Raw genomic sequence first — 15,894 nt, 5'->3', positions numbered from 1 at the left:
CCGGACCTGAGAGCTGGGGGAATTGGCAAGAGGGTCACCCTGTGTCCTTCTGGTTCACTGAACAGCTTAGCTCCCCACCTGTGCAGAAAGGTGAGGGGACCAAAAGCAAGGCCAGGAAGCTCAGTCCCAGGTTATCTGCTGTGTGCCTTCCCGTGCATTTGGCCTCCTCTGTCATAACCCTGTGTCTTATGCCCCATCCGACTCCTCCAGAATGACCCTCCCCAGTTCATCACTGCCCAGCACTTGAGGTACAGGCTGCTTCCTCCTGCTTTGGAGCAGGCAGCATGGCCAGATCCCCCCCAGGATCCTCTCAGGATAAGGGGTGTCCTAGAAGCTATTGCCGGTTGGCCCCATTCACAGGTCCCACCTGTCTTCCTGTGATGTCCTCTGGGACCTCCATTTAGGACTTACATCCTGGGCTCTGGCTCATGGACACAGGCTGGCTGGGTTATATATCACAGGTGATAATGTTGGCTGATTAAGCTGCACTCGAGTCTGTGGCTGTTGGTACTATAAAAAAATCCATTATTTAGACATAGTTACTGACACACCAATAGGATGATATTGGTTTGATTTATTTTAATGTTGACTAAATAGCCACAATGGAAAACTTTAATGTAAAGCTTCTATAGTGACATAAGCGTAGAACCGCATTGTGAGCCTGTGGTTCCACTTCACGCATCCTCAGCTCCCAGGTTTGTGGTCTTCTGACCTCTGACCCAGCAGTTCCCATGTGGATGTGCTGCTCCTGTCCTGGGGGTTGGGGAGGAAAAAGGTCCTGGCTTAGCAGGCTCACTCAGCTCAAGGATTAAGGGGGTGAGATAGTTAGGGCTCACAGTGACAGGACGCACTGCCTACACCCTGATGCTTCCACTGGTCTGGGCTGCATGAAAGGAAGCAGCTGGACACTTAGAAACAGTCACGCTGCTGCGTTCCATTGGCAGGCTGGGGCAGGGCCACTGGAGCGGGAAAGGGGACTGAGCAAGAACACAGGTCTGCTCCTGTGTCCACCCAAGTCCTCGAGTGCACATGCCCCTGGGCCTCAGTGTCCCTCCAGGTTCTGACTCTGACCATCTCCCAGGTCCCCCCACCCTCAGTGTCCCTCCTGGCTCTGACTCCATCCCTTCCTACTTGTCACAGGGTGGGTTTCTGTGCTCACAAGCAGCATTAGCACAGGGGATGTCTGAGCTTTGACATTCCCCCATGTTTGCATGATGCCAGCTATTTACACAGCATCTTGGTGGTCATCCCCATTGTCACTGGGCCTTGGTGGCAGTGGCTCACCTTAATACTGATGCCATATGCAGCAAGGTCCTGGCGCAGGGTATCACATGCTTCCAGCAGGGGCTGCCTCTCTAGGAGCTGCTGCCGCCGGGCCTCCCTGGTAGCCTCTCCCGTGGCCAAGGCGAACTGCCGGACCTTGAGCCGGAATCGGACCAGCTCCTCCACCACACTGTGCAGAGTGGCTGAGTTGCTGTCCCCTGAAATAAACTGCACCCAGGTGGAGTGGTGTAACCAGAGAGATCCTGGCAACAGCCCAGACGGCCCTGCCCAGCTGATGGGGTGGTGAGTTCTGCACTAAGCCCATCCAGCATGCATTCTCGGCGCTGTGGGGAACTCTTGGCCAGCCTGGGAAGAGAGGCTGTGAAGTTCCAGGCTGTTGGCAAGTCTCCACTCCTCTCCTTAATGTCTGTCTCACCCAGGTAGAGCTCTCTGATGCCATTCAGGGCACCAACCACAGGCCTCGGAGTAATCTCAGGGGCGAGGCCTAGAGCTGGCTTCCCTCCCTTCAATCCTGAACTCACACTGACAGGCTGGGCGCAGCTGCTTCACGGATGTGCTAACATCTAAAGACGCTTCATTATCATCTAGTTCACTAGGCAGAGTCTGGAAGTCTAAGCCTTATTGACCAATGAAACCAAATCTGTTCACTTTAACCAAGTATTTAAAACAATGTAGACATACTACATGACACACAATGTTTTCACTGGATAGTTCTCAGTGCACAGCTAGAGAAATTTCAATAGGTCAAATGGGATTTAAACTGCTCTCTCTCTCTGAGGATCAAGTCCACAATCAGCATGTGCCCTGACCTGGAATTGAACTGTGACTTCCAGGTTCATAGGTTTACCCTCAACCACTAAGCCACGCCAGCTGGGCATCTTTTAAGCATATAAACTGTCATTCTAATTATCCATTAAAAAGGGGGAAACGGTCCTTATTGGACTAGCTAGTAAATATCCCACAACTGAGACTGAAGAGGTGTACCTGCCGTCGTTCTGCCAGAGAAATTCCAACAGTCTCAAAAAACTGCTCAATATAGGAGATGATGGAGCCGAACACAGCAGGACTCCTAGGACTACCAGGTTCCTGTGACATTACACAAAGAAGGATCTTTAAAAGCAAAGGACACTCAGTGTAACAGAGCAGAGACCTCACAGTCATTTCTGCCTGTCTCACCTCCATGGGACAAGCCCTGGCAGGAGACACTGGACTAACTCCTGGAGCTGCCACTCACTAGCAAGCCAGATGACCACGGGGCAGTAACTTAATCCTGCATCCAAGTTCACCCATCCGGAATATGGGGATGTGTTATGGTCTGAACGCTTGTGTCCCCCCAGATTCATACACTGATAACCAGATTCATCCACTGCCCCAGGGTGACAGTGGTATTAGGCGATGGGGCCTTTGGGAGGTGACTGGGTCATGAGGGCAGAGCCTCATGAGTGGGATTGACACCAATGCCCAGAGAAGGGCAGTCAGGGTTCCAGCATAGGGCTTCCTGCCCTATTCCATGTTTTAGCAGCAAACTCAGGTTCCTCAGAGCAAGCAGAAGAGTGACATGCTCCTGTACTAGCAGCCATGGAAGGTCAGCTCTCAGTGTTCTGGGGCCTCCCTGTGCCCCACTTATACCCATATCTACTGCTCTGGGCTCTGGGAGGTGGCTGTCTCTTGCAGGGCCACCAGGGCAGGCACATGTGGGGTGAAACAGCTTCAGGAACGTAAGGGAAGGTTAGAGAGGCCTGGAAGCCACCAGCTGTGGGAGGTGGTTACCAGAGGGAGTTGGGTAGATGGCATCTGCTCCTTTCCTATGAGGAAAAAACAGCCAAACAAAGCCCCTGCTTTGTGGCTATGTCCTTGGAGTTACCTTAGTAACCACCTTCAGCTGTCTGTTCCCCTGGCGAATGAGCTCCATGACAGCATCCACCGCCTGGGGCGTGTCAAAGTCGTCGGCCAAGGCGGCCTTCACAGCAGCCTTGGTGTGGCTGAGCCTTGGAGAGGAGAAACCACCTCATCACTCACTCCCTGGACCCAGCCCGCAGCAGGTGGCCTCCCCTCAGGCACCTGCAGGCTTGTGTCCCACTGCCCCCTGGTAGCAGGCCTCTATCTCCTTTCCTCCACTGGCAGACCCCTCAAGAGCAGTCTCCATGATAGTCATCCTCTCCTTCCCTTCCCAGCCCACAAGGAATCTCGGGTCCCCTTGGCCTTCCTCCTCTCGCGCACTTCAGGTCCCCGTTTCCTGTGGCACTGTCAGGTCCCCTCAGCCCCTTTCTCTCACTCTGCATGTTCTCACCTGCACACCCACCACCTGTCACTGACCCCTCCAAGGCTTTACCTCCACATCTAACTCCCTGCTGCCCATCTTCACTGGTCTTAGCCCCACGTCCTTTGGATTCCCCCCTCTCCAGGCATGGGGAAGGACTGGGGCTGGGCCACCCTGCAGCTGGGTGGGCTCTGGGACCAGTTCTGGCCATTGGGAGAAGCGGCGTCCACATCAGGGCCAGAGCGTTGAACTGCAGAGGCAAAGCCCCTGGAGCCCTCTCTTCCCTCTGGCCTGCGCCCTCGTGGTGACAAGGGCCCCTGTTTGTTACACACTAATAAATACCAGCGGGAAAATCCATCCAGGCACATGTGCTACTTACAACCTTTACAGCCACCCACAGGCAGGGCCCCCTCATTTCACACCCAGTGGAATGGCAAGCTTGCCCAAGGCCACAGAGCCAGAAGGACCTTCACACCAGCACTCCTAAGTGGCCTTAGTCTCCAAAAGCCTCACGTCCCCCTAGGCAGCCCCCTGCTCAGGGCCCAGGGCTCTGTGGGCAGATCCTGGGATAGCACCCACCTCTCCCACAGCACGTCTTCCCTGATGGGGCCGCACACCAGCTGCCCCTTCATGTAGGCCCGAGCATCCTCGACGAACGCGGCCACCGCCCGGAGGAGGTGCTGTGCTTCCAGCATGGTACTGTCGCTGTAGTCGATGGCTGAGGAGGGGGGAGGTGGTTACCTGGGGTGCCTGTTGAACATGCCAACACCTGGCCATCCTCACACCACTCCGGAAACCCAGCAGTGGAGAAAGGACACGGCTGCTCCCTATCCCGCACCTCCTTGAGGCCTGGACCACGCAGAGCACCAGTCTGTCCTGACTCAGGTGTCTCACCACCTTGGAAGAAACATGGAAAACCTCTCCCAGTACATTTTGGCTGAGGGAGCTCATTCCCGCTGACAGATGGACAGACAGCTGACTCTGGGAACTGGGAAACATCCACTCGGGTACCTGAAGCAGCTCAAAGACCAGCTGGTGCCATGAGGGCTCTGGGCTCAATACTTCAGGAGAGGGAGAGAGGATTAGACATCAGACTCAGTGTTTATATGAAGATATTTAAGAACACATGCTCCCTGGGGGCCAGCCCACCTGAGCCACTGGACATCCATGTCCAGGCCCCCACAAAAGGCACAGCCAGAGTGGTGGAAGTGGGTGGGCTACTCCCCAAGTGGTGGAGGTTAATGTCCTGGGGTATCGTGCCTCAGTACCACGGATCTGGGGGTTCAAAACAGCAATTTATTCTTTTGCAGTTCTAGAGGTAAAAATGACTGGAATCAAAGGTCAGCAGAGCCATGCTCTTTCCAGAGGCTCTAGGGAGGGTCCTTCCTTCTCTCTTGCAGCTTCTGGTGGCCCAGATGTTCTTGGCTTATGACTGCATCACCCCAATCTTGGCCTCCCTGGTCACATAGTCGTGCCCGGTGCACAAGGTGAGGAGCCCGCCTGCCCCTAAAGGGCACCAGCTCCTCCTGCAGTGCTGCAGATACAGGTGGCCATACTGCTATCGCCGTGGTCAAGTCAGTGCAGTGCCAGGCGTCCCTAGACCTGGCCTTCCAGGGTGAAGAAGTGACCTGTGGCCCTGGGGTCACGGCACTAGACAACTCCCCAGAGCAGCACACAGCAGTGCAGCACAGCGGGGACTGCCTACCCTGGGTGGGACCCCATCTTGGGGTCCCACACACAGTCCCTGTGTGAGGACAGCCAGTCCAATTCTGTTCATGATGCAGAGAGTGGAGGGCACTCTGGGGTCCCGACTTGTCCAGACCCCACAGAGAGGGAGAAGTGGGGGGCAGACGGGGAGGACTGACTGAAAAACCCATGGCGCCTCCATAAGCTTCTGGAATCTTCTGGCCAAGTGCTGGTATAATGCTTCCTCGGGCTTACTTTCAGAGCCCAAACCTTAGAGGATGAAAGCAGCCACACTAATGAGACTGCTTAGTCCCCCAGCTGGTATTTTGGTATTTGCCACACAGTCGGAATAGCCTTTCCTGAGCTATGCACGAGTAGATGCCGTGGCCATCACCCCCCGGCCTTGCTGCGCAGCTCACCTGACCTGTAGCCGCTCCGCATGCAGAAGAGCCGGAAGGCATCGGGGGAAAACGTCCTCAGGAAGTCCTGTGGGAGAAGCGGGGCTGTAGTGCTTGTCTGCCACATGCATCGCTCGAGACTGTATTATTTACTGCAGTGACATGAGCTGTCTCACACACCGAGAAATCGGGAATGTTTATGCAAAGCTTTGCTTTGTTTCCAAGCTCACTCTTAGCACTCTGTCCTGCCATTTCCCTGATGACTGTCCACGTTCTGTCCCTGGGTCTGTGGGAAAGGCCGAGAGAAGAGGCCCGTTCACCTGGGGATCCCGCTCCACGCAGGCACAGCAGGAACCTGCTCTGCTGTTGGCCTTCAGAGCTCTTTACCATGACACAGTTTTCTCACCCGTCATGAGAGGACAGGGACAACCAGAGGTCACCAGCAGTCCGGGAAGCACAGAGGGATTGCGCGCAGGAAGGGGCGCGGGGAGGAGGGACACACAGCTCCCGGCTGTGTGAGGGACAGGGTCCCAGGAGCAGGACGGAGACTGACCACAAAGCTTGGCCATGATAATGTCCGAACAAGCAAGGTGCACGCTCAGGGTTGGACTGAGGGGCGGAGGCCCAGCTCATTCCAACGACCAGGCTCTGAGGCCCTGAGCTTGATGCGGGCCCCACACTCGTGTTTCTTGAAGAATAAACCATCCTGCATCTGACTAAACATAAGTAAAATAAAAACCCAACTTGTATCATCCTATAGGTTATTTCCACAATGTCTACATAAAGAAGTTAAAATTTCCACATTAGAAAGGGTAACATGGAGAAACTTGGGAGAAATCATTAAGACAGCACAATGTTCAGCAAAACCTGTCCGTGGTGGTCAGGGGGAAGTTCTGCATGACTTTAAAGGGCTACGGCACAGGGTGAGGGAAGCTGGGGGAAAGGACCCAGCCTCACGATGGGCTCCAGTGTGGCCCCAAGAAAGACATTGGGGCTCTGCTCAGCCCTGCCAGGGCCACCCACAGTGACTGTGCCCCTGACTAGCCAGTGCTGGGCACCAAGGGAAAACAGGCTGGGGTAGGACTTTGACAACAGGGAGTCTGAGTAAAAACCAGAACCATCCTGCTCCTTTGTCAAGGATTCTCAGTGAGTAAACGGAGATATTCTCAGCGCTTCTGTACATCTGACCACCCCTACTTGTTCAGTGGTATCTCTGTCCTCCCCTCAGCAACAGTGACCCAGCATGCAACAGCTGGGAGAAAACACCTGGCCAGGACCCTGTGCCAAGTCTGGTCAGGTGGCTCCTTGGTGGGGGTTTAGGGACGCTGTTTAGAAACAAGCCAGACTGGGAGCACCTGCTCTGGCTGCATGCTGGCTTTGGTGCAGGAACTTACACTAAGGGGACAGCTGGGCACACCAGCAGGGTTAGACAAGGTCTGCCTCCTGGAAACAGGTCTCCGGCAGCACCTGGGCTGGCAGCCACGCTGTCCTAACTGCCACTGGCCTAAAGGCCAGTCTCCCGCTCCTGCGCAATCCAGTCCCCTGGCCTTCACTGACCATCTGAGGTGGCTCGGCCTCTGTCCCGCTGTTAATCCTCACACACACCCCTACACACAGACAAATACAGTCACTGTTCTGACAAATATAGAAAAAGTAGCAAATACAGCAAAATAATAACTCTTGAATCTATGGTGAGTATATGAGTATTTCTTTTAACTTTTCTGTATGTTTGAAAGTTTGTATAAGATAATATTAGAAATTTCTATTAATGAAAAGTACATAAAGATTATTTTGTGAGGAGCACTCCCCTTTTGGTTTATTCTAAATCTGGTGGGAATCGCTTCAGCGGTTGGGTATTTAGGTGATGAAGGTCTGATTACTATCCCTGTCAACTACGTTGGGCATTACAGACCCAAAGACAAAGGCAGATCAAACCTGTCCCAGTGCTCTGCTGGTGCGCCGGTTTGCCACTGGTAAGGAAATCCACACTGCAGTCTGCGTTTCCGCAGCGCAGCGCGAGGTCTCAGGTAGGCAAGAAGCCAGCAAGCAGCAAAACGCAAACCAACCAACCCCAAGCTGCGCCAGATAGGAGGCTGGACGGGATGGGGGGCAAAAAAGGGAGGAAGGGATCCAGAAAATGTAATTCAAAAGATAAAATTGTTATAAACAGAAGAGGGAAGAAGGAGGTATGAATCTTGCAGTGCAAAAGGAGGCCAAAGTCCACCAAAAAAGCCGGCAGAAAACGGATGGAAGAGAGACCGGGAAACAGAGAAATACCACTGTGAACTTCCGAGACAAAAAAAAGGGTAATTTAGACCCTGGAAGTAGGAGAAGCCCCTCAGGGCCGCGGGGAAAGGGGCAGGGAAACGGAATCAGAGGTGCGGTGGCATCTATGCGTGCGCCTTAAACAGGTTCAGCAAGCGGGCAGCAGCCAGGCGCCACGGAGAGCACATTACCTTAATAGTAATGTAGTTTTTCAGTGATTTGGACATTTTTTCTTCTTTGCCTTTCACATGCAAATGTCCTGAAACAAAAACAAATTCATCTGCACTGGGTGGGAAGAGGGGGATGCTCCGTCCCATCTGTAGAGGGGAAGACGGGGAAGTTTCTCCAACAGGTGCCTGAGCCCCAGCGCTCGATGCAGCTGCCCAGAAAACGAAGGAAACAATAAATGCTGTGTTCTCCAATATGCAAATACCCATGTATATGTGGATATAAGATTTCCCCAAATCTTCGCCCACAGTCAGCCCTCCAGGAAGATGGAGCCCGCAGCTATGCCGGTTCGAGGGTGTCAGGTACACCCAGCACCACAGCGGGCGATGGACAGGAACCACTGCCGACTCAGAGCTCAGACAAGAACAGGTGAACCGTGACACACAGAAACAGCTCACACTTTCCCCTTTCCTGTAACTTAGAAACAACGATTTAACTGACTCAACACCTGAAGACATGACAAATCTCTGGTTTTACAAACCAGGCACCGGGTAATAAAAGCTGTTTGCAGATGTTCAGAACTGCAGGGTAGGGCTTGCGGGTCTATGGGACTGAGCAATTAGATTTTCTGTTGCAAGTGGATTTCCCAGACTTATCAAGACCTTGGCATTATTTCACCCCCATGGATGTGAAAGGCCAGAGGGAAACCAAACCCATGTCGGGAACTTCTCAGTGGGAGCCTGGAATTCTTCCTGGGCTGTATTTTACAAGGTTCACTTCCAAGGGAGGGCCTCTCCTATCCTAACAAGATTCTTCAGCTTTTTCTGACAGGAGTTCTGAGAACTGGTTAAAATGTAGCTTCCAAAAAGAAATGTCACCTTGACTATGCAATACTATATAATGTGTCAGGTACACCGAGCACAATTAAAATTTTTTAAAGTTGACAATATCTGGAAAACAACACATCTGACTAATGAACTCTGTCTTCCATCCATTTATTTCAGAAAAAAAAGTATTAATGTAAAGACACATATATCCCTATGTTCATTACAGCATTATTCACGGTGGCCAAGCCATGGAAACAACACAAGTGTCCTTCACTGTATGACTGGATAGAGAAGACGTGGTACCTATATACAGCGGAATGTGACTCTGCCATAAAAGTGATAAAATACTGCCATTTGCAGTAACATGGATGGATCATGAGAGCACCATGCTAAGTGAACTAAGTCAGACGGAAAATGACAAGAACCATATGATGTCACTCATGTGGGGTATAAAACAAAGTAACAAACAGTCTCACAGTGGAATGGAGAAGAGTTCAGTACTTAACAGATGGCAAAAGTCACAATAAAACACAGCAACAAAACCCCTTTGCCATCCACACATTTAAAGGTAAACAAGACCGGCTGTTTTATGGACACCAACACCTTGTCATTAGCTGACAGGCTGAAGAGGCGTCAGTGTTAGTACTGCTGAGCTACCTTTTTGATCCCTCCCTGAAGGGCACCCTGCATTTCACAGTGTTCATAGCAAACCGTAACTCCTCAAGAGCACTAACTGATGCAGTGTCTGCAGAGGGATCAGGCTCTAACTTCCCAGGCAGTAATACGGTGGAAGTAAAATATGGAACCAGGGATCGTCAGGCTTTTGTCCTTCTACTTAGGGAATCTGGCCAGCAAGGCACATCACTGGCAGAAATAAGGTGGATTAGGCGACTGCCCAGTTCTACCCAGGGAAATGGAGTGGAACACTGGAGAGCTCCTATGCCGTCCACAGCAATTCGTCCAGGTTTGTTTCTTTTCGGGCTCCTTTAGGGCAGTACAGAAATGAGTCAGTCATTGCAGAGAATGGAGAAGCTTGTTCCCGGGGCACTCTGAGAGCACACACACCGTGAGGGCGGGAATGACACCAGGACAGCTCGAGGGTAAAGGAGACACTGCAGTAAGTGCACCTTGGGGCAAGCAGCCATCAGTTTACTGCCTCGAAGAAAACCCAAGTGAACCCTTACTCCAGACTTTAAGTAAGCAGCCTCCTGCATGTTATAAAGCTGGAGTGTCTCTGCATTTAACACTGGACAAACCTAATTTCCTTAATTCAAGGACTTACAGAAATGGTATTTGTTAATGCACTGTGTTTTAGACATTGATTATCTGCATCTCCCAACCCTATTACTACCAAACACCCTTTATCTTTCTTCACCCCAAATACCTTAGCTGTCCATTCTAAAAAGGTAATAAAGCCAGTTCATCATTACCGTATGACCTGTGTTATGAATCTTCCCGTGCATCAAAGGAAATTCCAAAACTGCTATGCTCAAAGATGCTGCTTGTTTCACAGTCTGCTTCTGAGAAGATGGCTGGTGTTAACCAACTATAGTTTTTGAACAGTGAAATGAGAGACAGTGGTACTAGAAGATGATAGATACATATGGGGACAACATCATAACTCAAAATTGGCACATCCCTAACAATGATTACATCACACTGTTTCAAATTCCTTAATAGTTGTATTAGAAAGAAACTTATATTGAACTGCATTGTAAAAGCTTTTCAATATCCTTCTCATTCATATTTCAGTTCCAAAAAGGCAGGCTCATTCCCATCCAAGGAAGTTCATGTCCAAATGACTGAAATTCAAAAACAGTTTAGGAGACAACTGTTTCTTGACCTATTTTAACTGATCTATGCATTTCCAAATGTAGCTGTTTCACCAAAAAGATGAAATTGACAGAAATGAAATAGAACAAATTAATCTGAAGTCACTACTTACCAGAATGTAGAAAATAGTTTCCCCATTGCTGGCACTGATGAAAGACCTCACACTGTGCGATTTCATTTTCATGATGCGGAAAAGCGAGGTCTATCCCACCTGAGTGGATATCCAGTTGACTTCCAAACACCAAACTGCAAGACACAGCACAGAGCTGTGAATTAATTCAACCAAACAACACATTTCTCCAAACCATGTCTTATATTTAACCTTTCCAGCCTTTGTTGCAAGGAATAAATTAAATAGATCTCAATTTTAAATCAGTATATGTCAAAATTTAACTGATGAAAACAGAAACCTAAATCCTGTTTTTACTTCATAAAACCCCTCATCCACAACTTTCCCTCCTACTAAGGACACTCAATTCATAAAAATCCCTAATTCAAAGCTTTTCCAACTAGTAAAAAAATTTAATTATCTTTGCTTCAGATATATGGTTTTTGAAAAACTTACAAAATTACCTTTTCTTCCAAAAGTTTAGTGGTTTTCCAACTTTAACAAGAGAGACAGAACTATGAAATTAAGAGAATTTTTAATGTGGTTTTTAAAAATTTAACTATTTAGCGTTCATATTTGATAAACGAGGTAACAGAATTCAAATCAATGCACTTCAGCTGTTGGCATTTCTGCTATGATGCTATACATCCTGGAAAGCCTCATGCCCTACAAAACTGCACACTATAACTAAGCAGGCTAAAGGGACAGTGCAACTGGCCAGACCACTCAAAGCTGTGCAACTCTCAGCAGACTGCCTGCGAAAATTACCCATACCAGCGTGAACAATCCAGGTTCATTAGCGCTGCTTCCAAATCTATTAAATATGCAAAAATCAATTAAAAACACAACAGTCAGTGCAGTGGAAATCCTGGTTTGTAGGGGCTGGGGTGATGAGGCCACCTCCCCCAGCAGACAGCGAGGCTGGGGTGCAGACAGTTGTGCATTTTTAAAAAATGGTTCAAAATAGACATTTTCAAAGGTGCCACAGCCTCCCTGAGGTTCCTTCCTGCTGAAGATTGATTCTTCTACTGGCTCCTGATGCTCCAGAAAAACCCGCACCTGTACCAGCCACATTTTAGCTAAGTGGTGGCAGAGACACTTGCTGTGGCTCCTCGGGTCGTCTATTATTGTACATCCTCAGCGATGGGCGTTAGAGAATCTTACAGTCCTTGAAATTCAAATGCTCTGAAGAACAGTGTGTGGTGGGAGGGACCAAGATTGAGTAGGAGAGCATAAGGGGCCTCCTTTGTAATGTGTGATTCATTTTTACAAAGATCCGAAGCAAATATGATGGTAAGATTTAATAAATCTAAACTGTGGGTCCACAGTGTTCATTATATTAGTCTCTATTCTTTCCTGTACGTTAGACCTATTTTAAAGTAAGAGAAAGCTGAGAAGGAATAAAAGTCTATTTTCATTATTTAGATTTCAACAAAATAAAATACTTAATGGTAACATTAGATTTAAAATTTATTAATGGTTTCTACCTGTGTTAAAGTAACTAATTGAATCTAAAAACAGCGTTTTGTTTTTTACAGTCCAATGTATATCTCACATTGCTCTTAAACCAACAAGTATTTATAAATACATATAAGTGGTTATCTATTTGTGTATGACTGTGAGCTGGACATTGTTTGTTTTCAATGAAAAGTTAGTCGCATGCTTCATAGTAACACGAGAGTTTGATGTGGAATTCCTGGGTGTGTTTCTAGATGGGCCACATAGAAATCATCAAAGGTGAGGGCAGCAAGGGGGGATGTGGTGGAAAGGAAGAATGCTTTCTGGGTCTTAACCAGAATGAACACAACCTAGATGACAGGTCATGGAGGACGAGGCTTTTCCATCTACGTGGGGCTGAAAATGAAACCAGTGTGGGGTCGGTACATGGGGCAGAGTGCTCTTATAGGAGGCAATTACCCCTACTAACGTGTACGTTTATACCCAGCCAGAAAATGGCACCACATACAACAACCAATTGAGGGTGACTGGGTTGGTTGATCTGAAAATTTTTGGTGTAGCTAGTAGTTTGCAATGTTTACCTTAAGTATACTTTATGTTTCTGATTTTAAAAACTTATAACTCCACTGTAAAAAAAATTATTATAATCTGATAAGCAAAATGAATTGACCAACAAAATAAGACCCGAGGCATGGAGGCAAGGAACAGAATGACATAGCTGGGGGGATACAGAGATAAACCAAAGAATTTACATACTTATATGCATAGCCCACAGACACTGACAATAGTGTGGTGAAGGCCTGGGGGGATAGGGGCTGGGTAGAGGGGGGTAAGTGGGGGGGTAAATGGGGGACATCTTTAATACTGTGAACAATAAAAATATATATTTTTAAAATTTTATTATAATAAATATCTGCAATAAACTGAAATACATCAAAATATATCAAAATCTATGAGTTAATATGATACTTGAAAACTCTCGCCTCCAGAAACAGGAAATACATACACAAGGTTATTCACTGAAGGTATTTGTAAGAGCAAAATATTGGGAACACCTAAATGCCCCTCCACAGGTACTGGGTAAATGAACAATGGTTAAGCTATACAATACAGCCCCACGGAGCCGAGAGACAAATGATGAAGAGCTCAGAGAATTGACACAAGGGAATTCCCATGACAGACTAAGTGAAAAGAGACAGGACAGGACACACACATACAGAGGGGGCATGTGGCCACAGGCAGGACCATGGGAGTGCCGAAGGAACAGTCTGCAGAGGAGATCTAACAAAAGGTGGAGGAGGCCCCAGCAGAGATGCCAGGAGCAAAAGAGTTGTTTCCCAGAGGCCAAGAACAAGCAGGGGCATCAGGCTGCCTGTTACTGACCAGGTTACCAGTGACCTCAGGAGACAGGAGTCAGCCAGTAGCATGGTGACATGCAGATGGTGATGAGAGAAGCAAACAAAAAAGAGGGTTGCTGGAGGGGATCAGGATCAGAGGAGGGCCTGTGTTTACGGAGATGCCCAAGACAGAAGCATCCTGAGCATCGTGCTGCCCGAGGTGAAGAGAGGGTGGGAAGGGCAGGTCGAAGGCTGAGGAGCCAGACACGTGGACACTGGGGGTGACACTCCATGGGATCTGATCCAGCTTTGAGGGTGAGGGTCTGTGGACTGAGAGAGCAGGTACGAGGAAGGTGGTTCAGTTCCCTGTCTCTGAGGGGCTCTGCCCTCGCCCAGGCCCTCAGCTGCAGGGTGCTGCCTAAACCCACCTCCGCAGAGAGATGAAGGCGACCTGGAGCTGGCTCGTAGATGGTGGGAAATCAAAAACTGAACCATAAAGCAGCCTTTCCTACCAAAAAGAACAAGTGCTGATGGAAAGAGAAACAGGCCATGTTTTCGTTTTGCTTCCCTTCTTACAGCCAGTCCCATCTGAGTGCTAAGCTTTCTTCGCAAACTACCTGCTTCGTCTGCACTGGTACGGAGACCAAACTTGCCCCGCCTGCGCCCTCTACTGACCACGTAAGGCATTGCTACAGCTTTCACAGCACAAACGCACGGAGTCCAGGAAAACCTTCCTTACCTTGAGATGGTAGAACATTCGATATGCCAGCCAGGTCTTCCGTTTCCCCAAGGAGAGGGCCAAAATATCTCCTGGGGTTTAGCTGCCTTCCACAGGGCAAAGTCGCTGGCATGCCGCTTGTCAGAATCACCTGCCAATAACAAATGATTGATCAATGGGAGAGCCTAGAATGGACAAACCAACCCCAAATCATCACGAAACTGAAGCACTTTCCAAACAGTCTGTTCCTTCTATAAGTAGCCTCACATTTCTCATTCATATGTTTTTCTCTTTCCCCACATGAGGGCTGGAAGGACTACTACTAAATACTTTTACCTAAAATATGCCAGTAGCATGAGGTCTATCAGCAGTGAGGACAGTTTCAGTAAGCTGAATAATGGAGATTTCAAACACACATACCACCATGCTTCTTCCTGAAGGGTGTACTGAACTGAGCACTCTCATTCTCGTGAGAAAGCTGTATTTATCAGTAACTGAGTTTGAGTACCTTTTCCAAAAAAAATAAATAAATCATATAGAGCGAAAAGGAAAATTACCAGAATACCAATCACTTTCAAAGAGTGAAGAGACTCAGAAAGAAAGGTTAGGTTATTGTTGAAGGTCATACAATGAGCCAGTATTGGGCTCTCTTTACATTCTAAAACTTGGAAGCAATCAGTAGGTTAGTGGATAAACTGTGGTACATCAGATAACGGAATATTACTCAATGCTAAAAAGAAATAAGCTATCAAGCCTTGAAAAGACATGAAGAAACCTTACATGCATGTTTCCTATGTAGGAACTACCTCCGAAAGGAACCATAAGCATGGGCAAATGTGCTGTCTCCAGGGAGAGGAGCTGGAGGACCAGGCAGAAGTGGGGAGAGGACGTGTCATATACTGTGTGAAAACCTTTATACTTTACAGGTTTTCTCTATTTGAAAAAATGAAATGAAATTTAAAACTCAGCTGTGATCAACTGTCAGACAGCATCACCACCTCTGAGAGAGTAGGGGGTCTTGACTGAGCACTGGGAAAGCAGAAGCCGAGTCCATGCTTCAGCCCCCCAGACTCAAGACGGGGCGCTGAGGGCCTACCCACCTGGCTCTGCAACAGGACCAGGAACCACACCAACGAACTTGCCGTACTTGTCTCCTCTCGACTGCAGATCAAAGTAGACGTTGCCTGTTTTGTAAAGGTAATTATGATTTTATCATTTCTCGGTCTTAAATATCAGTATCTATATGAGCTTAATCGCTAACAAGTAATTAGAATTTAAACACAGACTATGGCATCTGGCCCTCATTTGACTCCCTTTACTGTATTTTAAGGTCAGAATTACCACCAGCAGCAATATTTTTTAAAAGCATGCATTTGGACACATCATGAATGTCTGGATGTAAAAGTAAAAACACACAGTAAGTTCTGCGTCAATGTTGAGTCAATTCTTTTTAACAAGAAAAAGGAAAAGTGAGTGTTACCGTTGGCCTCCGTTCAGCTCTGGGCTTTGTATTACACACTGATCAACAAAGAAGCCCTTTCCTAACCAGAT

General features: G+C 48.5%; 1 protein-coding gene across 1 annotated transcript in view; it reads right to left on the bottom strand.

Moving 5' to 3' along the window:
• Positions 1–589: 589 nt before the first annotated feature.
• CARS2 (cysteinyl-tRNA synthetase 2, mitochondrial) overlaps positions 590–15,894 on the bottom strand; it is a 31,465-nt gene continuing 16,160 nt past the window's right edge. The window contains exons 6-15 of the mRNA XM_016204141.2: positions 15,444–15,527; positions 14,365–14,494; positions 10,834–10,967; positions 8,085–8,152; positions 5,650–5,716; positions 4,124–4,262; positions 3,149–3,272; positions 2,269–2,370; positions 1,285–1,491; positions 590–753 (exon numbers count right to left, since the gene is read on the bottom strand). Coding sequence (XP_016059627.2) covers positions 685–753; positions 1,285–1,491; positions 2,269–2,370; positions 3,149–3,272; positions 4,124–4,262; positions 5,650–5,716; positions 8,085–8,152; positions 10,834–10,967; positions 14,365–14,494; positions 15,444–15,527 — 1,124 coding nt within the window. The 3' untranslated portion in view covers positions 590–684. The remainder of the gene's footprint in view (positions 754–1,284; positions 1,492–2,268; positions 2,371–3,148; positions 3,273–4,123; positions 4,263–5,649; positions 5,717–8,084; positions 8,153–10,833; positions 10,968–14,364; positions 14,495–15,443; positions 15,528–15,894) is intronic.

Source organism: Miniopterus natalensis, chromosome 2 (assembly GCF_054644295.1).
Source record: "Miniopterus natalensis isolate mMinNat1 chromosome 2, mMinNat1.hap1, whole genome shotgun sequence".
Lineage (NCBI taxonomy): Eukaryota > Metazoa > Chordata > Mammalia > Chiroptera > Miniopteridae > Miniopterus > Miniopterus natalensis.
Note: the sequence above shows the minus strand (reverse complement) of the source record. Positions and strands in the feature narration are given on the sequence as shown.